At 53.5% G+C, this 27,191-nt stretch overlaps 1 protein-coding gene across 1 annotated transcript in view; it reads left to right on the top strand.

Moving 5' to 3' along the window:
* The first annotated feature begins 3,515 nt into the window (after positions 1-3,515).
* DVL2 (dishevelled segment polarity protein 2) overlaps positions 3,516-27,191 on the top strand; it is a 180,681-nt gene continuing 157,005 nt past the window's right edge. Inside the window, exon 1 of the mRNA XM_078670618.1 lies at positions 3,516-3,994. Coding sequence (XP_078526744.1) covers positions 3,813-3,994 — 182 coding nt within the window. The 5' untranslated portion in view covers positions 3,516-3,812. The remainder of the gene's footprint in view (positions 3,995-27,191) is intronic.

Raw genomic sequence — 27,191 nt, 5'->3', positions numbered from 1 at the left:
TAGCAAATGCGAGATATATTGCATTGTAAATGCTTGTTTTTTTGCATTTTTTTATATAGTTCAAACTCGACTCGAAGGTATTGGAGTGCTTTGCATGAGGACCACTTATGTTACACAAGGATACATTCACATACCTGCCACTTCGTGACACCCGATATCCGCTCCCATCACACGGTCACTTGGTCAGGAGCTGATTCTCACACAATGGCAGGGAAAAACGAGGTAAAAACTACTGTAAATAGTGGTTTTCCAGCTCTTTTCAAGAGAATTTGAACTGCGGACGTGCATTAAGGGATGTGAAAACACCCCAGCACATTGGCACCAGCCTCAGCAACAAGCCCGGTTCTAGCGGGTGGGCCAGGCCCACCCAAACATGAGCCTGGCCCACCCAAACAGGAGCCTTGGCCCTTGCACTGAGGGCTTGAAGGCAGGTGTGCAACGCACAGGTCGTGTGTGTCAGCCCGGGCCGAGACAGCTTTCCGGGCGCACACACGCAGAGACAGTTTAAGAGATTATGGCAGACCTGCACCAGAGTACTTCACAGGTCTTTAAAGACCATTTACATGTTACAAGGCTTTGTTTATTTTTTCACCCCTTCATCTCTGCATGGGAAAGGCGACAGATCCTTTCTTTGACAATGATAACCTTTGGTAACCTTTGCCTACTGTCCTGCTGCGTTGATATTTCTTTTTCTATGCAGCGCAGGAGAAAAGAAGTTTGTTTATTCCTAATCACCTTTCCTAACCCCTGCAAGCTGCTTATCACATCAGGCTGTGACACAAAGTTTGACTAATGGAGAAGGTAAGAGAATGTGTTACTACATTTTTCTTTTTTAAATCTGCACAGGCCCAGCAGGACACATACTTTGTGTGTGCTTCATTTAAACAGTTGTTATCATTATCATGGCCGATGCAGGACAACAACAAGACAATACTAAATGCCCAGATAACGCTGGTGATTAATGATCACGCTAGATCTGTTAGTAGTTTTTAAATGCAGATGAACTGTATTTTTTGTGATAGCTCAGTGGGTTACTGCCTTTGAAATGAAATGAAATGAAATTGGATTTATAAAGCGCATGGCTGCCCGTAAGCGTCCCAGCTTTGTCACAGAGGTCCTTGTATTACTTGCAGTTCAGAAGTTACAATCCTAACATAGGACAGTGACCAATGAACTGTCACTAATGTGACATTCCCTGTAGACTGATTTACATACTTGTATGATTCATTGACTCTGTATAATGTGTGCGTGGTGTAAAGTACTGACACACACAGTACTGACACACTACACTGATATGAGTAGCACTATACAACAAATGAAATGCATATGAGAGAGGGGCTACGTGAAGATGAGGGGCGCTGGTTGAGGGTGGCAGGGAGGGAATCCAAGGAGGAGGTAGTGGGAGGGGCTATGGAGCGATGCGGGCACTGTTGGAGGGTGGCAGTGAGGGCATCCGAGGAAGAGGTCATGGGTGGAGGGAGGAGCTAGGGAGAGATGAGGGGCACTGATGGAGGATGGTAGTGAGGGAATCCGAGGAAGAGGTCATGGGGTGGAGGGAGGAGCTAGGGAAAGATGAGGGGCACTGATGGAGGGTGGTAGTGAAGGCAATCCAAGAAAGAGGGCGTGGAGGGAGGAGCTAGGGAGAGATGAGGGGCACTGATGGAGGGTGGTAGTGAGGGAGTCTGAGGAAGAGGTCATGGGGCGGAGGGAGGATCTAGGAAGAGATGAGGGGCACTGATGGGGGCTGGTAGTGAGGGAATCCGAGGAAGAGGTCATGGGGTGGAGGGAGGATCTAGGGAGAGATGATGGGCACTGATGGAGGGTGGTAGTGAGGGAGTCTGAGGAGGAGGTCATGAGGGGGAGGGGCCACAGAGAGATGGGGGGCACTGGTGGAGGGTGGCAGTGAGGGAGTCCGATGAGGAGGTCAATAGGAGGGGGGCTACAGAAAGATGAGGGGCACTGGTGGAGGGTGTCAGTGAGGGAATCCGAGGAGGAGGTCATAAGAGGGAGGGGCTATGGGGAGATGAGGGGCACTGGTGGAGGGTGGCAGTGAGGGAATCCGAGGAGATCATAAGAGGGAGGGGCTATGGGGAGATGAGGGGCACTTGTGGCGTGTGGCAGTGAGGGAATCTGAGGAAGAGGTCAATAGAGGGGCCATGGAGGGATGAGGAGCACTGTTGGAAGGTGGTAGTAAAGGTATTTACGGAGAAAGAGGTTATTGGTGCGGCGCCAAAAAAGACTTTTACATCACCACTGAAGCCGGCCCTGTCATGGCCTTTCTGTTTTTGTTTATTTAATTAGCAGTCTGGCCGTTAGGGCTACTGTAGCACATACTTTAAAGTGTGTGATAATTATATTTACTGCTATATTCAATGTTTTAAGTATGAAGGTGATTTTACTAATGTTTTTACCGGGAAAAATGAAAGTGGAGCCCGATATGGGGCTTGGGCCCAAGGTCATCTGTGAGATAAAGTGCACTGGAGAGGAATAGTGGCTAATGAAGCCTGTAAGGGAGTGCGTTGCAGAGTCCGTGGTCAGCTGGAGGTAGTAATGAAGAGGAATTATCCCTGAAGGCTGACACTGAGGGAGCCCGAGGAGTGTCATTTGCCTGATACTCCCCCCTCAGAAACCTCCTCTTCCCATCAAAGGAACATTACATGGAAAAAACACTTTTTGAGAGTTATAACATTAAAAAGAGATTTGGAAAAGGGTGAGTTTTACTGGGCCTTGTAAGACTACGGAGATAAAGGAGGGCCCTGAAGCAGGCCTGCCTAGACATATATGCCACAAATTGAGCCCGCAGTGGCCCACCCAAATGCACCCTTGGTCCACCCAGATAAAAATTCCTAGAGCCAGGCCTGCTCAACAAGCTTTTTTGAGGGGAGGGAGGAGGTGACTTGGGGGTTCAAACGTGCCTCCTAGGTACTTCTTGGCACCGCTCCCGCCCCCTTCTCAACAATAATGTGAGATTGTTCTACAAGTTGACAGGTATGCACTCGTTCTTGGTTCCCACGGGGAGATGAAGTGATTTGCCCAGAATCACAGGCTGTGGAGACGACGCCGAGACTGGAACCTGGCTCGAGTCTGACTGTTGCGAGGTGGGTCTTGGGTAGTGGAACTTTTGGTGATTGCCTCACGGTACCTTGTTGACATCAGGAGCTCACGTACTCTTGCTGATGGTTCAGTCATCGAGCCCTCGCTCGCGACATCACTCTTTGAACACCATGGTTACAACGGGTCGCCTTTGTTGACATTGCGTCCTGACGTTTTTATTGCTCTAATCAAGCCTCGGGGCGGTGTTACGTGTTTACGACATGACGCTCCCTGAAGCACGGTTGGGGTCTGTCGTAATTGCGTCACGACGCTCTGCAGTGCTTGGGGGGCTTTCCCCTCTCTTACACCTATGTTTGCCTTCTAATACGAGCGTGCGTCTGGTGGTCGCCGCGTCGCGTTCCTCTCTGTGCGAGGTGACGTCAGACGCCCGCCACGCCGAGCAGGGGAGGGGGCGATAGAGTGGGAGAAACAAGCAGCTAGAAGTTTGGGCAAGAGTACCAAAGAAACTCCGGCTCCAAGCCCCGCCCCTCCCGCGTTCCACGCCGCGAGCGCAAGCCCTAGCCTTTAACGGCGCGGGGCGCCCGTTACGCTTTGTGGCCGCGAGCGCCGTGGAGCCACGCCCCTTACCGCTCCGAGCGCACCCTGTGTCTGTTAAACCACATCCCCTCCCGCGCGCCTCGGCGCCTGCGCACTGACGCCGCCGCTGGACCCCCTGGAAGTGTCCGGGGCCCCCTCTGGCTGCACCCCAAGACCCCGCCATGGCCGTCCCCGCCGCCGCCGCCGGGGAGACCAAGGTGATCTACCACCTGGACGAGGAGGAGACCCCGTACCTGGTGAAGATCCCGGTGCCGGCCGAGCGCATCACCCTGCGGGACTTCAAGGGCGTGCTGCACCGGCCCAACTGCAAGTACTTCTTCAAGTCCATGGACCAGGACTTCGGGTGAGGGACCGCCGGGGGGCGGCGCCGGGGCAGGGATGAGGGGGCTCTGGCTGGGGGAGGGGGGCATTGGGAACTGTACCGGCCCAGGGGGAGGATGCCCCTGAGGACACAATATAGCGCATAGAAGGAAGTTACGGCAGAGAGAGAGAAGCACACTGGAGAAGGAAAAGTAACTGAGAGGCACATCAGGGAGTTGGAGGTTGTGGAGGCACAGTACAGGGGAGCACCAGGGAGAAGGGGCCTGTGGAGGCACAATACAGGGGAGCACCAGGGAGAAGGGGCCTGTGGAGTCCCAAAACAGGGGAGCACCGGAGAGAAGGGGCCTGTGGAGTCCCAATACAGGAGATCACCAGGGAGAAGGGGCCTGTGGAGGCACAATACAGGGGAGCACCAGGGAGAAGGGGCCTGTGGAGGCACAATACAGGGGAGCACCAGGGAGAAGGGACCTGTGGAGGCACAATACAGGGGAGCACCAGGGAGAAGGGGCCTGTGGAGGCACAATACAGGGGAGCACCAGGGAGAAGGGGCCTGTGGAGGCACAATACAGGGGAGCACCGGGGAGAAGGGGCCTGTGGAGGCACAATACAGGAGAGCACCAGGGAGAAGGGGCCTGTGGAGTCCCAATACAGGAGAGGAGAAGGGACCTGTGGGCAATACAGGGGAGCACCAGGGAGAAGGGACCTGTGGAGGCACAATACAGGGGAGCACCAGGGAGAAGGGGCCTGTGGAGGCACAATACAGGGGAGCACCGGGGAGAAAGGGCCTGTGGAGGCACAATACAGGGGAGCACCAGGGAGAAGGGGCCTGTGGAGGCACAAAACAGGGGAGCACCGGGGAGAAGGAGCATGTCTAGTCACAATATTTGGAAGCCCCAAGGAGAAGGGGCCAGTCGAGTCACAATACACAAAAGCTCCAGGGAGAAGGGGCCTGTGGAGGCACAATACAGGGGAGCACCAGGGAGAAGGGGCCTGTGGAGGCACAATACAGGGGAGCACCAGGGAGAAGGGGCCTGTGGAGTCCCAATACAGGAGAGCACCAGGGAGAAGGGGCCTGTGGAGTCCCAATACAGGGGGCACCAGGGAGAAGGGCCTGTGGAGTCCCAATACAGGAGAGCACCAGGGAGAAGGGACCTGTGGAGTCCCAATACAGGAGAGCACCAGGGAGAAGGGGCCTGTGGAGTCCCAATACAGGGGGCACCAGGGAGAAGGGGCCTGTGGAGGTACAATACAGGGGAGCACCAGGGAGAAGGGGCCTGTGGAGTCCCAATACAGGAGAGCACCGGGGAGAAGGGGCCTGTGGAGTCCCAATACAGGAGAGCACCAGGGAGAAGGGGCCTGTGGAGTCCCAATACAGGGGGCACCAGGGAGAAGGGGCCTGTCTAGTCACAATATACAAAAGCTCCATGGAGAAGGGGCCATGGAGAAGGGGCCTGTGGAGGCACAATACAGGGGAGCACCAGGGAGAAGGGGCCTGTGGAGGCACAATACAGGGGAGCACCGGGGAGAAGGGGCCTGTGGCGGCACAATACAGGGGAGCACCGGGGAGAAGGGGCCTGTGGAGTCCCAATACAGGGGAGCACCGGGGAGAAGGGGCCTGTGGAGTCCCAATACAGAAGAGCACCGGGGAGAAGGGGCCTGTGGAGTCCCAATACAGAAGAGCACCGGGGAGAAGGGGCCTGGGGAGTCCCAATACAGGAGAGCACCGGGGAGAAGGGGCCTGTGGAGTCCCAATACAGGAGAGCACCGGGGAGAAGGGGCCTGTGGAGTCCCAATACAGGAGAGCACCGGGGAGAAGGGGCCTGTGGAGTCCCAATACAGGGGAGCACCGAGGAGAAGGGGCCTGTGGAGTCCCAATACAGGGGAGCACCAGGGAGAAGCGGCCTGTGGAGTCCCAATACAGGGCAGCACCAGGGAGAAGGGGCATGTGGAGTCCTAATACAGGGGAGCACCGGGGAGAAGGGGCATGTGGAGTCCCAATACAGGGGAGCACCGGGGAGAAGGGGCCTGTGGAGTCCCAATACAGGAGAGCACCGGGGAGAAGGGGCCTGTGGAGTCCCAATACAGGGGAGCACCAGGGAGAAGGGGCATGTGGAGTCCCAATACAGGGGAGCACCAGGGAGAAGGGGCATGTGGAGTCCCAATACAGGAGAGCACCGGGGAGAAGGGGCCTGTGGAGTCCCAATACAGGGGAGCACCAGGGAGAAGGGGCATGTGGAGTCCCAATACAGGAGAGCACCGGGGAGAAGGGGCCTGTGGAGTCCCAATACAGGGGAGCACCAGGGAGAAGGGGCATGTGGAGTCCCAATACAGGGGAGCTCCAGGGAGAAGGGGCCTGTGGAGGCACAATACAGGGGAGCACCGGGGAGAAGGGGCCTGTGGAGTCCCAATACAGGAGAGCACCGGGGAGAAGGGGCCTGTGGAGTCCCAATACAGAAGAGCACCGGGGAGAAGGGGCCTGTGGAGTCCCAATACAGAAGAGCACCGGGGAGAAGGGGCCTGTGGAGTCCCAATACAGGGGAGCACCAGGGAGAAGGGGCCTGTGGAGTCCCAATACAGGAGAGCACCAGGGAGAAGGGGCCTGTGGAGGCACTATACAGGTGGCACCAGGGAGAAGGGGCCTCTGGAGTCCCAATACAAGGGAGCACCAGGGAGAAGGGGCCTGTCTAGTCACAATACACAAAAGCTCCAAGGAGAAGTGGCCTGTTGAGGCACAATACACAAAAGCTCCAGGGAGAAGGGGCCTGTGGAGGCACAAAACAGGGGAGCACCGGGGAGAAGGGGCATGTCCAGTCACAATATTTGGAAGCCCTAAGGAGCAGGGGCCTGTCTAGTCACAATACACAAAAGCTCCAGGGAAAAGGGGCCTGTGGAGGCACAATACAGCGGAGCACCAGGGAGAAGGGGCCTGTCGAGTCAAAATACACAAAAGCTCCAGGGAGAAGGGGCCTGTGGAGGCGCAATATTTGAAAGCCCCAAGGAGAAGGAGCCTGTCGAGTCACAATACACAAAAGCTCCAAGGAGAAGGGGCATGTGGAGGCACAATATTTGGAAGTCCCTAGGAGAAGGGGCCTGTCGAGTCACAATACACAAAATCTCCAGGGAGAAGGGCCCGTGGAGGCACAAAACAGGGGAGCACCGGGGAGAAGGGGCTTGTGGAGGCACAATATAGGGACACCATTGAGAAGTGACCTGTGGAGGCGCACTACAAGAGAGCACCATGAAGGAGGATCTATTGGAGGCCCAGTACATGGGATCACCACAGACGGGGTCCTTTGGTGGCACAATACATTGGTGCACCATGGAAGGAGCCTGTGGAAGCACAATACACGGGCGATTAAGCAGAAGAATCCATTGGAGGCGCTGTAGGGTGAGCACCAGATAGATTAAATCTTTGGAGTCTCAATATAGAAGGGGACTAGGGAGAAGGTGTCTTTGGGACCACCAGGGAGCGGAAGCCTGTAGGGGCACAACACAAGGACGCAGAAGCATCTGGAGGCATAATACATAGGGGGAACAAGGGAAAACAATCTTGTGAAAAGCACAGTACAAGGGAGCAGGAGCCTGTGAATGCACAATACATGGGTCACCAGTGAGATAAAGTCACAATACTGGAGGGTACTGTGGAAATGGATTCCTGTGTTTCAGTATACAGTGGTCAGCAAGAAGAAGGGTTCTTTAGTTGCACAAGATAAGGGGACACCAGAGTGACATCCGCTGGCGTTGCACAATAGAGGGTACCACTAAGAGGCACACACAAAAAGCATAGTAGAAGAGGGTTTCTATATAGATGGGTCACCAGGAAGTTAGAGCATGTGAAGACAGTTGAGGGGGCTCAAGTGAAAGAGAACCTTTGGGGACCCAATGCAAGCAGTCGCTGGAAAAGGGGCAAAGAGACCAAGCAGGAAAGGAGAAGCTCGAAATAAAGGGGGTGCCAGGGAGAAGGAAACCCTGTAAGAATATAAGGCACTATCCGAAGGGCGCCTGGAGAGGGAGAGTGTAGAGGCGCACTAAAGGGGCACACCAAGAAGAAGGGTTCTGGTGTTTAAGAACACTTGAAACACTGAGCAGAAAGGGCACAGAAACAGTTTAGTAATAAAGGAGTGTCTCGAAATAGGGAGGATGCCAGGTAGAAGGGTTCTTGTGTGGCAAAATAGAGTAGGAGATCAGAAACAAGGGGCACATGGAGGCACCATAAAGGGGGTTGGGGCAGGACCAGGAGAAGGAAGCCTTTGGAGAACAACCACAGTGGTACATGAGAAGCTCATCACAAAAAGGGCACCAAGGAGAATTGCAACTTGGAGCGCTACAAAATATCACCTAAAACATTGCAGGGGTGTGGAATTTAATAATATCTACTTGTCCATGGGGCAGGTTGATTCATAAATCTACTTGTCCTGTAACACCATCAACTTGTCCCTTTGGGTGCCATCTAGTGCGACGACAAATTATGAGAGAAATCCCATTATATGAGAGCTCTAATATATATGCCACTCTGTTTATGCTAGTGCTCATACCATACTATGCAAAATTAGACGAAGAATCTCGAGTATATTCAACTGCGCCTGAGTTTCCGTGCCAGGTGCTCACTAATGATTCCAACTGAGACCCATGGGCGCTGGAGAAGACGTAAGCTCAGGATTCGTACATAGACTTTGTCTGAACTAATGAAGTTCAACACAGTTTGAGGACATGAAATTTTAACGAGTCAAATTCATGTTTTGTTTTTTTGTATACAGTGTTTTAGCTTTTAACACTCAGACTTGGATACAGACTCTGCCTGAACTAATGAAGTGTAACACAATTTTAGTACATGTATTTTAACTTGTAAAATTCTAGTTTTTTTTTTTTTAATAGAGTCTCAGCTTTTAAGTGAATATGAAACAATGATAATAACCTGTTTTATTGTACAGACTGCTAAGATTTTAATTAATCAAGCAATAAAGATTATACATTATACTAGTGTTTGAATACTTGCAATCCCCATATGTTGCCACTTTTTCACAGATCTACATACTGGGGCTGCAGGTGGTGATAAGCAATAGTTCCAGGGTTAGAATGCTCTTTTAAGTCTGTGCAAACCTACTAACTTGCATGTTTTAGGGTTTTCAACAAATCTTCTCTAATCTGTTCCCATACTGAGAAATGTTATCAATTTACTTCTGACAATGGTAGATGTAAACCTTCTTGCAGAGTTGGGAAAAAAGTGGTTAGAGGGAAAGTGAACTTGCAAACACTCAGATTTCCGCATGAGCAAATCTACACATGCATATTTGCTCATGCTAAAATGCAGTTGACAAATATTTTCTACGAGTACTCTTTCTTGTCCTACTTCTGTAAATTCTTGAAATTTCTCAAAAGCTGTATAGCTGCATTTAATGGAAGGACTTATACCATGTGTGCACTTTTGAGAATTTTTTTAATAATTGGGCCATTAATTTGGTCTGCCGTTGACCATGACCTTTGGAGTTTATTAAAATTCTCTCTCTCTCTCTCTATCGTATGGCATCACTGTGAGTGACCGCTTTCTGCTCTTTCACAAGGAGCATATCAGCACACACAATAATTTTGTTCAGTGCCAGTAATTGTGGCAGTATGTGCTTTTTGAGACATAAAATAACTTTTGCTTTTACCAATGTTTGTTATAATGGTGAGGGTCCGGCAGCTCCCACACCAAGAAGGTTTTACAAAAATCATGCCAAAACAAGTCACACATTAGACGAAACTAAAAAGATTACCACCAATTTCGGACCTACTGGCTTTGCCAGTGCTTTTTTATTTTTGTTTCCCATAATCTTATTGAAACTGCTTACTCATTTTCCATTCTGAATATTTTTGGGTAATACTAGCATGCATCAACACGTTACTAAAAGATGCGGCAAAGAAATGGTACCTAAAAGTTTATAGTGGTTTAGCTAAATGCTTTTTTCCTGCTTTCATTCTTGTATGAACATTTTATTTTGAAAGCAAAAAATCTTCAATCTTGCTTTCAAGTTTCTGCAAATCTTTGCATCAAATCAGAGAGCATTCTGGGAGTATTATGCATAGCCTTATATTGCTAAACTTCGAAAATGTGTACACATTTTTAAAACTGGAACCACTGTCAGTAGTGCAGTCAGAGCTTACAACATTTACTTAAAGCTCTCTCCCTAATAATGAAGGCTTTGAATTCATGAACCATAAATACAAGTTTGAACAGAATTAACATATGAAAAAAATATTACCTTAACTGCAGACAGTGAGTGCCCTTCCCTGATCCATAATGTGGTACTGCAAACTGGCAGCTAAAAGATTTGTGCTACAGATGGTTGGGTCTACTTGCCCCAAGGACAAAATACACATGAAAACTTGTTGCCCTTGACCCCAAACAATATGTCCTGGGAGTCGGGCTATAGGAATTCCACATCCCTGCATTGGTAATCAAATCACATTGTTGTCCAAAATACGTGGGTCAAGATGGAAGATTCTTCATTCAGTCAATTGATACACGAGCACCATATTATTCGTTCTTCCAAAAACGTTTATTTTTCATGCACAGAATTTTAGCCCAGCCAATGCTTTTTGTTCCTTCGAGAGGACTTCATCAGGGATAAACACATTCATGAAATTCTTACAATTCCTTCTAGAATGCATATGATAGCACCATAAAATCAGTTGCCCACAAAATGGGACATTCTAGCATACCCCATCGAACATGCTGTATGTTTTTATAAATAAATTGTTTGCCAACCCTATGATTTGATTACCAATGTTTTGTGATATTTTGTAGCACTCCCTATGTTGGGTAGAATTGTTTCAAAAGTAGGCAGGGTTCATCAGCTTTAGGACCCTTTGAGGTGAAGCGCTATTCTTATTGATCGATTATATACTATCACTTTTGCAGTCGTCGGAGGCTAATACTGCTTCATTCAGGGTTTTCGTTTTGGCAAGGAGAAGGTTGACTTGGCAGAAAAGCACAATTCAAGGGAGTTCAAGGAGATGGGGATCCCAGAGAGACAGACCTGGACAAGAAAGGCTGAATACTTGGAGATATCGGGAAGAATAGACTTGGGACGCTATAGTGAAGTGACATAGAATAGATAGAATACAGAGTGTGTTGGAAAAAGACAGCACGCCAAGACATAGACTGCAAAAAACTTGTTTTGACAAAAAGTAGACCACCATAATCTTGACAGTCCGTAAATGCGTTTCTGCAAAATATTGGCCTGCTCTTAAAGCCTCTATCCGGCACTTGCCCCCATATACTCTAGGACTACCTTTTGAGCAGTAATGTAACCCAGCCCAATAATATGTGAGCAATGAATTTAGCTATTTTTTTTATTAAATACGGTTTGGCCCTTTTGTCAGGTGATTCCTATGTGAGTTTTAGTGTTTTGAAGTCTTTTTGATTTTTGCCATGTGTTTTCACATGATAGCTAGCGAGACACAAGGGATAGAGGGAGCATTCAGAGGCGCACAGTACATTGGGGCAGGGTAAGCACAATACAGGGTGGAAATCAGGGAGGAGCAGGCCAAGGAGAGGCAGTGGCAGCACAGTATAGGGAGAATTGGGGGAAGTGGTCTAGAATGGAGCAGTCCAGGAGAACACCATTTAGAAAAGCCACCGGGTACACCGTATAGGGGAGGGCCAGAGGAGCGGTGCCGGGGACACAAGTGAGAACGGACCAGAGTCCCAACACAGGAGACACTAGTGAGTGAGGACCAGAGCCACAGTACACGGGGCACCAGTGAGAATATTTATTTGTAGGTATGCGTAACTCTTCTACCAAATCTGTGCCAATGGAAGTTAATGCTCTTGAGCAGGTGTTTTGTTGGGTAAATAACATTAATAGATATGTGGGTGTAATGAATCGTACAATGTGTATTGACATGCATGTGACAAACATTGTGTTAATGGGGGGGGTGATACTTTATTGTTGGCATAATTGCACCAATTGAGTTTACAGGTAAAAGGCTCACAATGTTTCATTGAGCACTTGAAGTAACTTGACATCAGAGAGTATAGGCTAGTTGGTTGTTGGCCGAGGGCCTGGGCTAGTTGGCTGACCAAGAGGACCTTGCATTTTGCTTGTGATGATGGTGGTGAGTGAATTTGCTGTTGTGTGGGTTAGGAAGAAGAGTGTACATTTTGTGTTTTTTCAGCAGCTGCCTACTGTGGCAGTATTAAAGGTAAGATGAAAATTACATCCTGCTGTTATTTCAAACTTTCTGATGTTGGGGGAGCAGTCAGAGCATCTCCAGAGGCAAGAGGAAATGGCGTGGCAGGGGCTAAGGAGTAGGTAAAGCAAAGTATGTGACCTCCATTTTAGTGAAAGCTGTGCTTGAGGAACCAAAGAGCCATCCCGGATTAGGGGGCCCATTAAGGCAGTCCAAAGTTTGAGTCTAAAGAGAGTAGGAGGAATTTGGGAAAGAAGATTTGGGTTCTGCTGGTGTTGCATTATAGGAGAGCCAAAGAGAAAGATGTCACTGCAGAAGCCTATGACCAAGCCTTAACGTAGTTATGTAGTGAGATGGGTGCATATTGGGAGCAGAAGTGAGCTTGCTAAAAGTTGAATAATTTGAGAGCCCTCAGTGACTGGAGGAGTAGAGCATACCAATCACGGTGTAGCGCTCACTGTGTTGAAATACCCCAAGATTGAGGACATCCTAGCAAGGGTAATACAGTGAGTGTGTTTGCATTGTAAGTGAAGTTCGCCAAACCATGATTGGGTGCAGTTTACACAAGTCTTTGAGGAGAGGTAAAGAAGAAATCTGATGAGGGGGTGGTGTGTGTGTTTTTTAGAAAATGGCTATAGGACATGGAGGCAGGTAAAGGTTGACATAAGTCCAGTGCATTCACTCTAGGTTTATTTATCAGGAAGATGTTGCCACAGCAGGCTTGGAGTTGGATGAGTTCAGGCCAGTGTTCGGGGAGCAGTTAGTTCAGGACTTGGGTAAATAGCACACATGACCACACAATCGATTGAGGAGTTGAAAATGTAGGGTTCAAGACTGATGCCACTATATGAAAGACCCATTGATGTGAGACCACTGTTGTCAATATGGTTGAGGAATATAGCCAGTTTGTGTGTAACCCCTCCTGTATGTTTCAGTCACTTGACTGGACTTGAGGAACCAGTGACAGTTGTACATTAAAGAAGAGTAGAACTTGTCTTATTGGAACATAACAAGACAAGGATTCTGGCTTTAGTAAGACTTGTGCAGTTGAGACACTGAAGATGGAGAGGGTCGCTTAATTAGCCACCAAACTTTGATTTCAGTTTGATAGGCTTTATTTTGTTTTGCCTGCATTGAAATATGGACTGAATCTAGCTGCTAGTGTAATTGAACCAAGAATCAAAGGGAAAACTTCACTTTCTATTGCAAGGTATAGGAAATACTGCTGCAATACAGATATCGCAGGATTGCTGGTCCCTGATTCTAGCCTGCTAGATTTGGTAGGCATTTGTTGGTGCTGAACATATCTGAAAGGTAGTGTCATGGGCATCAGACTGGAAGCAGTGGGTTAGACCTTGCACGACAGCAGGCATCTTAGTAAGTAGCGCAAACGTATCTAAAAGCTTTGGCTATTCTGGAAGACTGAAGCATGGGTACTAGGATAATTTCCAAATCTGCATATGGATTTTGTTTGGGAAGGGGGGTCCCCTGTCCTCTTTTGTTGACAAGAGATTGCTAGAGGGGCCAAGAACAGAACATTCTCCAATGGTATTTGGCTTACTATTGGAAACCCTAGCACTGATATTCTCTCTTTTTTTTTTTTAATGTCGCATTTAAACATAATTGCTTCAAAGTGATAGAATCTGAAACTTTCACCATTGTGTAGGTTTTTGAAGTAGCAAGTCTGAAAGCTTAAGAAGTTGATATCTACATGTAAGTAGGCATCATGATTTCACCTGTCCCATGTATACTGGCCGCAGCATCTGCTCCTTCTGAGTCCAAAGCGCCTGGAATCCCACAGCTCCATGCTGGGGATAAACCCACAGGAACACACCGCTGTTTGAATATTCAACTTTTTCTGTCTGCACCTGTAACTTGCATCTACATTGTGCAGATTCCCTAGCTGCAACATTTTGGTTCCCTGGATTTCAGTCTACTGCTCAACTTGTCAGTTACTGTACGGGAACCCACTTAACCTCAGGCCCGACTAGACCATTGTCAGCCCTGCCAGTGGATGTTCTCTTTAACCAGCATTGTCAGTAGAAGATTGTAAACTGGATGGGCCCATGGACTTCGTGCTCTCATTCTGTTTGTCCACGCCACAGACTTTTAGGCTGCTGTTCTAGAAGCTCCTATCCTTTTGTTAATCTGTGCTCTATCAACTTTTCAATTTTGCCACATTCATATAGCTTTCCCTTTTCAGATGTATCAAAAACAAGCACTGGCCAAGACAATAGGTCTCGCCGATGGGAGACCTATTGGCTTGGTCTGTTCGTGGGGTTGGCCAACGGGGGTAGTGAAGAAATGGTGAGGAGGTGGGTGGGAGGGGGAAGAGACAATGTGAAAAAACTGGGAACGGGTGGGGATGAGTAAAGCACCACAGTTATAATGCCTTGCTGCTGTGTTTTTAAGCAGAATAAACACTCATGTGCAGCCCATCTGCTTTAGAAGTATTGGTGGCTGAGGCAGCCACGTGTCAAGCATTCCGCTGTCCATTAAAGGATCTGGCTGCTGCACCTGCTCCTGCTGTAGTAATGAGCCACGCACAGAGAGTGTGTGCCGGGTGTTAAACTCGCCCGCCTCTCCCGTGAACGATCCTCTCAGGCGCTCTGGTTATGCTAATGGATCAAGCATTATGAGGATCGAAATGAGCTAAGGATTTTTACATCACATGCCAACATTTTAAAAATAAAACTAAGCTTAAAGTAAACCAAAATTACAACGCATAATGTAAAAGATTTGGCAAATGTGATGATAAACAAGAATGGACCTCAGTGCAAAATTTGTCACAGCGAATGCGGCGATGAATGGAGCTACTCAAGTCTTGCGCTCGTGTCAACTGTGGCGATTAATAGGAATGGAACTCGGTCCGATATCTGTTCCAACAAATGTGAAGATTAACCGGAACGGAGTGACTGAAATTATGTGCATTTGTGTTACGGGCGGGGTTGGGAGAAGCATACCGGCAAGAGATAGCAACTACATATTTAGCTTCAATAACAACACAAAAAATGTACATGCAGCTCCAGGGCCTTAGTTGATTGTTTTTATGATCTGTAGGTAATTATGGATCTGGTGCCGGGGACAACTATCGGGCAGAGAGTGGCCAGTAAGATGTGCGCTGTCCAGCAGAACCATACACAGGATCTGGCGTTTCATTTTCGGATCTGGCGTTTCGTTTTCAAAAAACCGTAAACTGAGAATCCTTAGAATTTTTTGCGATAACGTTTCTGTATGGAATGTTAAACCTCTGTACAAATGCAGTTGGCTGTGCACGTTTTGTTCGGAAAGCCAAAAAACACAACAATCTTAAAACACGAGCCCAGGCAAAAGAAAAGCTAGTGCACTGAAACAACCATAAATGGTAAGAAGAGAAATGCTATCTGTCTCAATGGGAGGGAGAAACTCAGCAAAAGGAGGAACAAATATCAAATATAACCGATTCTCCATAGAAAAGCAAGGTTTTTCAAAGTGCACACAAAGGAATGAATGAAAAGTGATGGGCGTGCTCTAAGGCCACAGAGTAGATACAGCATGTTTCGAAGAGACAGATGGGGCATGCGCTGCCCAGGCGATTCTTAAAAAGGGGGAAGCAGTCTGGGAAGACACAGGCTTTCATGTGTTCGGTCTTTGCTCTTGCTATCATATTTCATTGAGAAGTCCTTCTTGACGAAACACGTTTAGAAGTAGGCTCCCAACGCAAAGGGAACATGCTCCATACTGGAAAGTTTGAGGAGAATGGTACTCCAGCACTCACACCTCATCTGGCTGCTCAATTTAGAGTCAACATTTTAGTTGTTTTTCATTGCTTGTATGATTTTAGGAGGCGTTCCAAAACTAGCTATCTGTGTTGTCAGCAAAGTAGTGTGTCCTTTCTTTAATACAGCCAAACACCGCTCGTGCACTGTGAAACTTTGGGGAACATGCACAGTACTTCTTGAAAGCCAACGCATGCAAGGAACGACATGAGCTGGTGACACATGGAAATTGGGCCCAGTACAGATGTTTACTCAGATTTATAATACGGTTTCCACAGGATCACAGCCACTTGCTGTGATCAGAAGGTTTCTAATCCCTGGTTGACTACACTACAATACGTAATTGGTCCCGATATAAATGCTCATTGTGAACTAAGTCTTAACTCCTCTAGCAGCTCTTCTGAAAGAAATATAATATTAAAACCTTTACCATCTGAGCCGTCTGGGCACGGGAGCCAACTCAGTTGGAAAGCGGAGTAAAAAGTAAAAACTCTCTCCTTGAATTCTCACAGACATAAAACACAGGGCTTTGCAGTGACAGTTAAGTTTCACAGTTGGAAGTTGTAACCTCACTGGGAGTCCCAAGTCAGTGATGGATGCAGGGAACAAAGTCATCGTTCTGTAGAAAATAATGCGTTACGATGTTGGACTGCGCAGAATAAAAGAGTTTTAACGTTGAGATTTCTGGAGTTGGGGTAGTGGATAGTTGCTCTGTATGAGATCGTTAACCCCTTCCATGCTGATGACGGCCCCCGGCCGTCATGCATCTCAGTGGGCGTGTGCTGATGACTGCTGGGGGTCGTCATGAACCCGCCCACTTATTAAAAGTGCCACACAGGCGCAGAATCGCAGTCGCGCCCAAAGGGTTGAATTACTGTTATCATACCAAATATCTGGCTTGTGATGCCTTAAGGCACACAAATGCCCCAAGGTTTGGATGGCACACCGTAGATTCTGGCGGGGCAGATCTGTGCCATGTTTTCAGGGTATCCATATCTAATAATTTCATATGCCCTGGATGTAAAGGAAGCGGATTGGTGACTGAACAAACATCCGGAATGGCTCTTGGCTCTGCCTTGGGCATTTTGCTTCATGGCAGTGGTAACAAATGCCGTAGAAATATGGCTTACGGTGATGTACTGGTTGGACCTGGGCTGTCCTACCACTGTCTATCTGCTCCATGCCCGACATTGCAGGGTAGGGCTTGAAGCCTACCAAAGAAAGGACAACAGTGGTGCCTGTTACACTGGGGCGCAGCCTAGCTTGATCTGGAGCTTTGATTATTAACCGTTTGACCAAACCTCATGAACTCTTTGGTGGTAGTGCACGTTCGTCGATAACCCCAGCGCTTCATTGTACAATAACTGATTTGGCAGGACCAGGTCCAGTGTGGTTTGACTGTTTTGCAGTTTGCATCACTTTGTAGTCTACATCCAAACCTGCTCTATTTTTGCAGAGTTTTGGAGGCGGAAGTCAAGAATGTGCTAGGACCACAAACCAAGGTCTGATTACCTATCTTGCAATACCCACTGCTGTTATGATTCTGGGCCCCGGGTGACTCTCCTTGAAAGCAAGTATTGAAAAATACCTGTAGCACTATGATGGAAAGAACATAGCAACTATTCTGAAACCCTCTCTCTACACCGGAGCATGGTCCGTGATCTTTTTAGTGATTAAATGCTCTGCTTCTTTGACTTCATCAACTTGTTTTCGTCAGTACTGTAGCTGGGACTGATGCTGGTGACCTGGGGGCTCGTCTGAGTGTCCAGTGACTGGGAGAATTGTATGGTGCTGGCATGCCTGTCCGTCAAAGGGCTAGGCTCGCAGCGATGGACATCGTCTGCAATGCTGCTCCCCCTCAAGCCAGTGGTCGAAGTGGGAAAACAAAAGTAGGGGAACTGTGGGTGGAGAATCAGGGGGCGGGAATAACTGAAGATTGAATCAGTGGGCGGAGTCAGGGGTGTGGCTAGAAATAGCAAAACATACCAATTTTTAGTACATTTAGCATTTCACTGACCAGTTACATCTTATAACATTATTTAATTAAAAGAATGGATATGTTTATTTGAGGTTTAATTCAGGGAAAAGCAAACACGCATAGGGAATACAGGTTTATGTAAAGCATGTGAAATATAAGCAGGAACAACATGTTACCTTAATGCTTTTACTCTCATTGTTCAGAAATCCATGATTATTTTTTGTCTCAAACATTGAGGTCATGAATGCAGGGCTCCTCCTATACACACGTGTTAACCCCTTCCACGCTCATGACGAGCTGGGCTCGTCATGAGGTAGCCTCCTCGCACGCTCATGACGAGCCCAGCTCGTCACGTAACATGCGATTTAAAAAAACTCAGCGTACGGGCGGAATTCCGCCCGCACGCATGCGGTTAAGCAAGGCTCAGAAGAGAAAGGGACTCTTCAGGAGAATCTAGACTCAAGGAAACCCACAAAGGCTCCTTCATATTCATGTCAGCCAGCTAGCTGCTCAATCATAATATAGCAAAAAGAACAACTGGTGGGCAGAATGCAGGAGCAATATCATACATTCACCCCAGTGCAGAGATCTGGGCCTAAATCCATTGTTTCTTTGCTCACCATGCCATTCCAGTTTGGACCCAGCCATATGCAAATCAGTCTTGATCCTGCACCCAATGAGAACAGTCCAGCCCGAACTGCCAGGCCAGGTCCTCCCTGGACTGGAAACAAGCATCCTAGGACCGGTTTCGGGCTTTCAGCCCTCATCAGCCAGGATAGCTTGATTCCAGTGGCATGGGGAGCACGGGACTATTGTCTGAGCATACCTGTGACAAATGCAAAAAGAACAGTTGATGGACAGTAGGCAGAACAATGTCATACATTCACCCCAGTTCAGAGATCTGGGCTTAAATCCATCGTTTTTTGCTCACCATGCCATGCCAGTTTGGACCGAGCCATATGCAAATCAGTCTTGATCCTGCGCCCAATGTGAACAGTCCAGCCCGAACTGCCAGGCCATATGTATTCAAGTGTCCTTTCATTCGGGAAGTGAACACAAAGCAGTACCCACTGAACTATGCACATAACATATTGCTCTTTGATAAGCATGGTACATGTTCTTTGCAGCAGGCATATTACCCCTCTGCACTACCTTAGATGAGTAAAACAGCCACTAGACAAAACATGCTCCGATCTCTCTCCAGCAGGTACATTGATCACCAAAGTTATCTTGGCACTTGTATTGTTGACCGAAACCTGCTGAATATACAAAGAACTTTGCAGTGTTTTCAAAACTCCTGCACTTGTACAAAACCGGTCCCCCCAAACTAAACTGGCCCCCTACCCTTCCAGTCGCCCTGGGAAACGCCTGCCCCTGCCCTTTCACTGCTCCAGTCCAGTCAGTACTCCTGCTCATGCTCGATCAACACTCCTGCTTCGTCAATTCCCCTGCCCCCTCCCTTCTCCTGGTCCGTCACTTCTCCTGGTCCGTCACTTCTCCTGGTCCGTCACTTCTCCTGGTCCGTCACTTCTCCTGGTCCGTCACTTCTCCTGGTCCGTCACTTCTCCTGGTCCGTCACTTCTCCTGGCCCGTCGCTTCTCCTGGCCCGTCGCTTCTCCTGGCCCGTCGCTTCTCCTGGCCCGTCGCTTCTCCTGGCCCGTCGCTTCTCCTGCCCCGTTCACTGCTCCTGCCCCGTTCACTGCTCCTGCCCCGTTCACTGCTCCTGCCCCGTTCACTGCTCCTGCCCCGTTCACTGCTCCTGCCCCGTTCACTGCTCCTGCCCCGTTCACTGCTCCTGCCCCGTTCACTGCTCCTGCCCCGTCACTTCTCCTGGCCCGTTCACCGCTCCTGTCCTTTCACCGTTCCTGTTCTTTCACCGCTCACACCCGGGTACTGCTCTAGCTCCTGGCCCGTCACCGCTCCTGGCCCGTCACCGCTCCTGGCCCGTCACCGCTCCTGGCCCGTCACCGCTCCTGGCCCGTCACCGCTCCTGGCCCGTCACCGCTCCTGCCCCGTTCACCGCTCCTGTCCTTTCACCGCTCACACCCGGGTACTGCTCTAGCTCATGCCCCGTCGCCTGCTCCTGCCCCGTCGCCTGCTCCTGCCCCGTCGCCTGCTCCTGCCCCGTCGCCTGCTCCTGCCCCGTCGCCTGCTCCTGCCCCGTCGCCTGCTCCTGCCCCGTCGCCTGCTCCTGCCCCGTCGCCTGCTCCTGCCCCGTCGCCTGCTCCTGCCCCGTCGCCTGCTCCTGCCCCGTCGCCTGCTCCTGCCCCGTCGCCTGCTCCTGCCCCGTCGCCTGCTCCTGCCCCGGTCACTGCTCCTGCCCCGGTCACTGCTCCTGCCCCGGTCACTGCTCCTGCCCCGGTCACTGCTCCTGCCCCGGTCACTGCTCCTGCCCCGGTCACTGCTCCTGCCCCGGTCACTGCTCCTGCCCCGGTCACTGCTCCTGCCCCGGTCACTGCTCCTGCCCCGGTCACTGCTCCTGCCCCGGTCACTGCTCCTGCCCCGGTCACTGCTCCTGCCCCGGTCACTGCTCCTGCCCCGGTCACTTCTCCTGCCCCGGTCACTTCTCCTGCCCCGGTCACTTCTCCTGCCCCGGTCACTTCTCCTGCCCCGTTCACCGCTCCTGCCCTGTTCACCGCTCCTGCCCTGTTCACCGCTCCTGCCCTGTTCACCGCTCCTGCCCTGGTACTGCTCTAGCTCATGCCCCGTCGCCTCTCCTGCCCCGTCGCCTCTCCTGCCCAGACGCCTCTCCTGCCCAGACGCCTCTCCTGCCCAGACGCCTCTCCTGCCCCGACGCCTCTCCTGCCCCGACGCCTCTCCTGCCCCGACGCCTCTCCTGCCCCGACGCCTCTCCTGCCCCGACGCCTCTCCTGCCCCGACGCCTCTCCTGCCCCGACGCCTCTCCTGCCCCGACGCCTCTCCTGCCCCGACGCCTCTCCTGCCCCGACGCCTCTCCTGCCCCGACGCCTCTCCTGCCCCGACGCCTCTCCTGCCCCGACGCCTCTCCTGCCCCGTCGCCTCTCCTGCCCCGTCGCCTCTCCTGCCCCGTTCACTTCACTCTGTCTACAACATCTCTGCCAGACGAACGCGGAAGGGAGACGCCTTGTTGAGACGCGACCGGCTCTGCAATGGCGATGGAACTTATCATGGCTCCTTGAACTGTAGACATATGCATGGACTATCAAATGAGGAATGGAATTAGAAGCGCCAGTACTCTAAGGGATAACTATTACCTTGAATATTGAAAGGCTCTAAGGAGTATTAGGAGAAGGATTTTTTATATCTTTTATTGATTTGTACAAGATTACGCCACTCACCATTCTACTTTGCTTTTGCCTTGAAAAAGCCCGTGGAGGGCGAAACGCGCGTCGGCTGTGACGATGTGGTAAGAAAAATAATCAATAAACAAGATTTTGAAATATTGATGGACTGTGTACTACTTGAAATATCTGAGGAATTCGAAAGAAATCGTTCTACCAAAGTGACCGAATTACTACTTAATTGGAGAAAAGTCACAAACAGGGATGTGCACTGGTGGATATATTTGTAAACATTGACAAAGGTGTCAAGTTCCCCACAGTACTCTGCTTGGGGAAAGCTCCTCTCTAATCACCAACTCCGATCTCAGGGGCACTTGATATGTTAAAGGCAGAGGGCGGGCGCATTGTCATTCTAAAGGGGCTAATCTGCCTCAATCGGAATGACAATGGCCTGCCCTCGGTCTGTGCGAGCTCAGGGTGGGCGGGGGCTGCTGCAGCCTCTGGAGTACAACAGAGAAGTGCGAGCAGCCCCTGGAAGCGGAATGAAAAAAGTTATCATTTCAAAGTTGGACTATTCTTGCCGTCCCGGGACTCTTTTTTGAAAGCAAGAAGTAGGGGAACGGACTGAACAATTTTTTAGAAGTAGGGGCACGCCGTGCCCTTCCGTCCCCGCCCACTTCTATCACTGCCTCAAGCCCATGTGAATCTGGCCCTTTATGGATGTTTGTTTGATTTCTCCTATGAATGTTGCTTTGACGGGCAGTTCTGTAGTGTCGGTGCTACCAGTATACTTGTTCTGGTTGCATCAGATATCGGGGGCATTGGGGGTGATTATGATGTGACCCGTGGGAATTGTCTTGAGTCCCGGTTGCGTGATTGATGCCAAGTGGTTGGAATATTTTTGGACAGTGCCATTCGGTGGGGTTCACGTGTCAATACGTCTGTATTTACCTTTCCTTTCTGTAGCTTACAGAAAACCTTGCTGTGGCCACTCTGGTCACCTTAGCCCTGCCTTCCAGGCACCCTCTTGTGAGCAGACAGACCCCTTCCGTTTCCGGGCGTCCTCGGCCCTAGTTGCCCCGTGGTGCTCCCGGCCCTAGTTGGCCTGAGGGCCCCCCCTCGGGGGTTCATGTGCTTGCCTCGGTTCTTCCCCTTCTGCGTGTCCGGCAGTCTTGGCCGCGGCCTGCTCCTTCTGTCTGAGCGCCGGGGGCTGTGCGCTGCTTGAAGCTCTCTCTCTGGACCCCTCCAGGGCACGGCCGCTCCGACATTCCTGCGCTGGTCCCTGTGGGCCGGCTGCGGCCTCGGCCAGGCAGCGCGTTGCGTCGGTCCAGGCCCCGGCTGCCTCCTCGGTCCAGGCCCCGGCTGCCTCCTCGGTCCAGGCCCCGCCCGACTGCCTCCTCGGTCCAGGCCCCGACTGCCTCCTCAGTGTAGGCCTCTGTCCTCTCCCCGCCTCGCAGCGCTGTACTTCGGTCCAGCCCTGCGCTCCCCAGGTCCAGCTGCCTCGGCCAGGCCAGGCAGCTCCGTGCTTCCGTCCAGCCCTCCGCACCCAGCCCTGGCTGTCTCCCCGGTCCAGGCCTGTGCCCCCGCTTCGCAGCACTGTGCTTCCTTCAGGCCCCGGCTGCCTCCTCGGTCCAGGCCTGTGCCCCCGCCTGGCAGCGCTGTGCTTCCTTCAGGCCCCGGCTGTCTCCTCGGTCCAGGCCTGTGCCCCCGCCTGGCAGCGCTGTGCTTCCTTCAGGCCCCGGCTGTCTCCTCGGTCCAGGCCTGTGCCCCCGCTTCGCAGCACTGTGCTTCCTTCAGGCCCCGGCTGCCTCCTCGGTCCAGGCCTGTGCCCCCGCCTGGCAGCGCTGTGCTTCCTTCAGGCCCCGGCTGTCTCCTCGGTACAGGCCTGTGCCCCCGCCTGGCAGCGCTGTGCTTCCTTCAGACCCTGGCTGTCTCCTCGGTCCAGGCCTGTGCCCCCGCCTGGCAGCGCTGTGCTTCCTTCAGACCCTGGCTGTCTCCTCGGTCCAGGCCTGTGCCCCCGCTTCGCAGCACTGTGCTTCCTTCAGGCCCCGGCTGCCTCCTCGGTCCAGGCCTGTGCCCCCGCCTGGCAGCGCTGTGCTTCCTTCAGGCCCCGGCTGTCTCTTCGGTCCAGGCCTGTGCCCCCGCTTCGCAGCACTGTGCTTCCTTCAGGCCCCGGCTGCCTCCTCGGTCCAGGCCTGTGCCCCCGCCTGGCAGCGCTGTGCTTCCTTCAGGCCCCGGCTGTCTCCTCGGTACAGGCCTGTGCCCCCGCCTGGCAGCGCTGTGCTTCCTTCAGGCCCCGGCTGTCTCCTCGGTACAGGCCTGTGCCCCCGCCTGGCAGCGCTGTGCTTCCTTCAGACCCTGGCTGTCTCCTCGGTCCAGGCCTGTGCCCCCGCTTCGCAGCACTGTGCTTCCTTCAGGCCCCGGCTGTCTCCTCGGTTCAGGCCTGTGCCCCCGCCTGGCAGTGCTGTGCTTCCTTCAGGCCCCGGCTGTCTCCTCGGTCCAGGCCTGTGCCCCCGCTTCGCAGCACTGTGCTTCCTTCAGGCCCCGGCTGTCTCCTCGGTTCAGGCCTGTGCCCCCGCCTGGCAGTGCTGTGCTTCCTTCAGGCCCCGGCTGTCTCCTCGGTCCAGGCCTGTGCCCCCGCCTGGCAGTGCTGTGCTTCCTTCAGGCCCCGGCTGTCTCCTCGGTCCAGGCCTGTGCCCCCACCTCGCAGCACTGTGCTTCCTTCAGACCCCGGCTGTCTCCTCGGTCCAGGCCTGTGCCCCCGCCTGGCAGCGCTGTGCTTCCTTCAGGCCCCGGCTGTCTCCTCGGTCCAGGCCTGTGCCCCCGCCTGGCAGCGCTGTGCTTCCTTCAGGCCCCGGCTGTCTCCTCGGTCCAGGCCTGTGCCCCCGCCTGGCAGCGCTGTGCTTCCTTCAGACCCCGGCTGCCTCCTCGGTACAGGCCTGTGCCCCCGCCTGGCAGCGCTGTGCTTCCTTCAGACCCCGGCTGTCTCCTCGGTACAGGCCTGTGCCCCCGCCTGGCAGCGCTGTGCTTCCTTCAGACCCTGGCTGTCTCCTCGGTCCAGGCCTGTGCCCCCGCTTCGCAGCACTGTGCTTCCTTCAGACCCCGGCTGTCTCCTCGGTACAGGCCTGTGCCCCCACCTCGCAGCACTGTGCTTCCTTCAGGCCCCGGCTGTCTCCTCGGTACAGGCCTGTGCCCCCACCTCGCAGCACTGTGCTTCCTTCAGACCCCGGCTGTCTCCTCGGTTCAGGCCTGTGCCCCCGCTTGGCAGGGCTGTGCTTCCTTCAGGCCCCGGCTGTCTCCTCGGTACAGGCCTGTGCCCCCACCTCGCAGCACTGTGCTTCCTTCAGACCCTGGCTGCCTCCTCGGTCCAGGCCTGTGCCCCTGCTTCGCAGCACTGTGCTTCCTTCAGACCCTGGCTGTCTCCTCGGTACAGGCCTGTGCCCCCAACTCGCAGCACTGTGCTTCCTTCAGACCCTGGCTGCCTCCTCGGTACAGGCCTGTGCCCCCGCCTGGCAGCGCTGTGCTTCCTTCAGACCCTGGCTGCCTCCTCGGTACAGGCCTGTGCCCCCGCCTGGCAGCGCTGTGCTTCCTTCAGGCCCCGGCTGTCTCCCCGGTCCAGGCCTGTGCCCCCGCCTGGCAGCGCTGTGCTTCCTTCAGACCCTGGCTGTCTCCTCGGTCCAGGCCTGTGCCCCCGCCTGGCAGCGCTGTGCTTCCTTCAGACCCTGGCTGCCTCCTCGGTACAGGCCTGTGCCCCCGCCTGGCAGCGCTGTGCTTCCTTCAGGCCCCGGCTGTCTCCTCGGTTCAGGCCTGTGCCCCCGCTTGGCAGCGCTGTGCTTCCTTCAGGCCCCGGCTGTCTCTTCGGTCCAGGCCTGTGCCCCTGCCTCGCAGCGCTGTGCTTCCTTCAGGCCCCGGCTGTCTCCTCGGTTCAGGCCTGTGCCCCTGCCTGGCAGCACTGTGCTTCCTTCAGGCCCCGGCTGTCTCCTCGGTCCAGGCCTGTGCCCCCGCTTCGCAGCGCTGTGCTTCCTTCAGGCCCCGGCTGTTTCCTCGGTCCAGGCCTGTGCCCCCGCTTCGCAGCGCTGTGCTTCCTTCAGACCCTGGCTGTCTCCTCGGTCCAGGCCTGTGCCCCCGCTTCGCAGCGCTGTGCTTCCTTCAGGCCCCGGCTGCCTCCTCGGTCCAGGCCTGTGCCCCGCCTGGCAGCGCTGTGCTTCCTTCAGGCCCCGGCTGTCTCCTCGGTTCAGGCCTGTGCCCCCGCCTGGCAGCGCTGTGCTTCCTTCAGACCCCGGCTGCCTCCTAGGTACAGGCCTGTGCCACCGCCTGGCAGCGCTGTGCTTCCTTCAGGCCCCGGCTGTCTCCTCGGTCCAGGCCTGTGCCCCCGCCTGGCAGCGCTGTGCTTCCTTCAGACCCCGGCTGTCTCCTCGGTCCAGGCCTGTGCCCCCGCCTCGCAGCGCTGTGCTTCCTTCAGACCCCGGCTGTCTCCTCGGTTCAGGCCTGTGCCCCCGCCTGGCAGCGCTGTGCTTCCTTCAGACCCCGGCTGTCTCCTCGGTACAGGCCTGTGCCCCCTCCTGGCAGCGCTGTGCTTCCTTCAGGCCCCGGCTGCCTCCTCGGTCCAGGCCTGTGCCCCTGCTTCGCAGCACTGTGCTTCCTTCAGACCCCGGCTGTCTCCTCGGTTCAGGCCTGTGCCCCCGCCTGGCAGTGCTGTGCTTCCTTCAGGCCCCGGCTGTCTCCTCGGTACAGGCCTGTGCCCCCGCCTGGCAGTGCTGTGCTTCCTTCAGGCCCCGGCTGTCTCCTCGGTTCAGGCCTGTGCCCCCACCTCGCAGCACTGTGCTTCCTTCAGACCCCGGCTGTCTCCTCGGTTCAGGCCTGTGCCCCCGCTTGGCAGGGCTGTGCTTCCTTCAGGCCCCGGCTGTCTCCTCGGTACAGGCCTGTGCCCCCACCTCGCAGCACTGTGCTTCCTTCAGACCCTGGCTGCCTCCTCGGTACAGGCCTGTGCCCCCGCCTGGCAGCGCTGTGCTTCCTTCAGACCCTGGCAGCCTCCTCGGTCCAGGCCTGTGCCCCTGCTTCGCAGCACTGTGCTTCCTTCAGACCCTGGCTGCCTCCTCTGTACAGGCCTGTGCCCCCGCCTGGCAGCGCTGTGCTTCCTTCAGACCCTGGCTGCCTCCTCGGTTCAGGCCTTCCCCCCCCCCCCCCCCCCCGCCCCCCCTGGCAGCGCTGTGCTTCCTTCAGGCCCCGTCTGTCTCCTCGGTTCAGGCCTGTGCCCCCGCCTGGCAACGCTGTGCTTCCTTCAGACCCCTGCTGTCTCCTCGGTTCAGGCCTGTGCCCCCGCCTGGCAGCGCTGTGCTTCCTTCAGACCCCGGCTGTCTCCTCGGTTCAGGCCTGTGCCCCCGCCTGGCAGCGCTGTGCTTCCTTCAGACCCCGGCTGCCTCCTAGGTACAGGCCTGTGCCACCGCCTGGCAGCGCTGTGCTTCCTTCAGGCCCCGGCTGTCTCCTCGGTCCAGGCCTGTGCCCCCGCCTGGCAGCGCTGTGCTTCCTTCAGACCCCGGCTGTCTCCTCGGTACAGGCCTGTGCCCCCGCCTGGCAGCGCTGTGCTTCCTTCAGGCCCCGTCTGTCTCCTCGTTACAGGCCTGTGCCCCCGCCTGGCAGCGCTGTGCTTCCTTAAGGCCCCGGCTGCCTCCTAGGTACAGGCCTGTGCCACCGCCTGGCAGCGCTGTGCTTCCTTCAGGCCCCGGCTGTCTCCTCGGTCCAGGCCTGTGCCCCTGCCTGGCAGTGCTGTGCTTCCTTCAGGCCCCGGCTGTCTCCTCGGTTCAGGCCTGTGCCCCCGCCTCGCAGCGCTGTGCTTCCTTCAGACCCCGGCTGTCTCCTCGGTACAGGCCTGTGCCCCCGCCTGGCAGCACTGTGCTTCCTTCAGGCCCCGGCTGTCTCCTCGGTTCAGGCCTGTGCCCCCGCCTGGCAGCGCTGTGCTTCCTTCAGGCCCCGGCTGTCTCCTCGGTTCAGGCCTGTGCCCCCGCCTGGCAGCGCTGTGCTTCCTTCAGGCCCCGGCTGTCTCCTCGG

The sequence above is a fragment of the Lissotriton helveticus genome, chromosome 12 (genome assembly GCF_964261635.1).
Source record: "Lissotriton helveticus chromosome 12, aLisHel1.1, whole genome shotgun sequence".
Lineage (NCBI taxonomy): Eukaryota > Metazoa > Chordata > Amphibia > Caudata > Salamandridae > Lissotriton > Lissotriton helveticus.
This window is presented reverse-complemented; position numbering and strand designations above follow the sequence as displayed.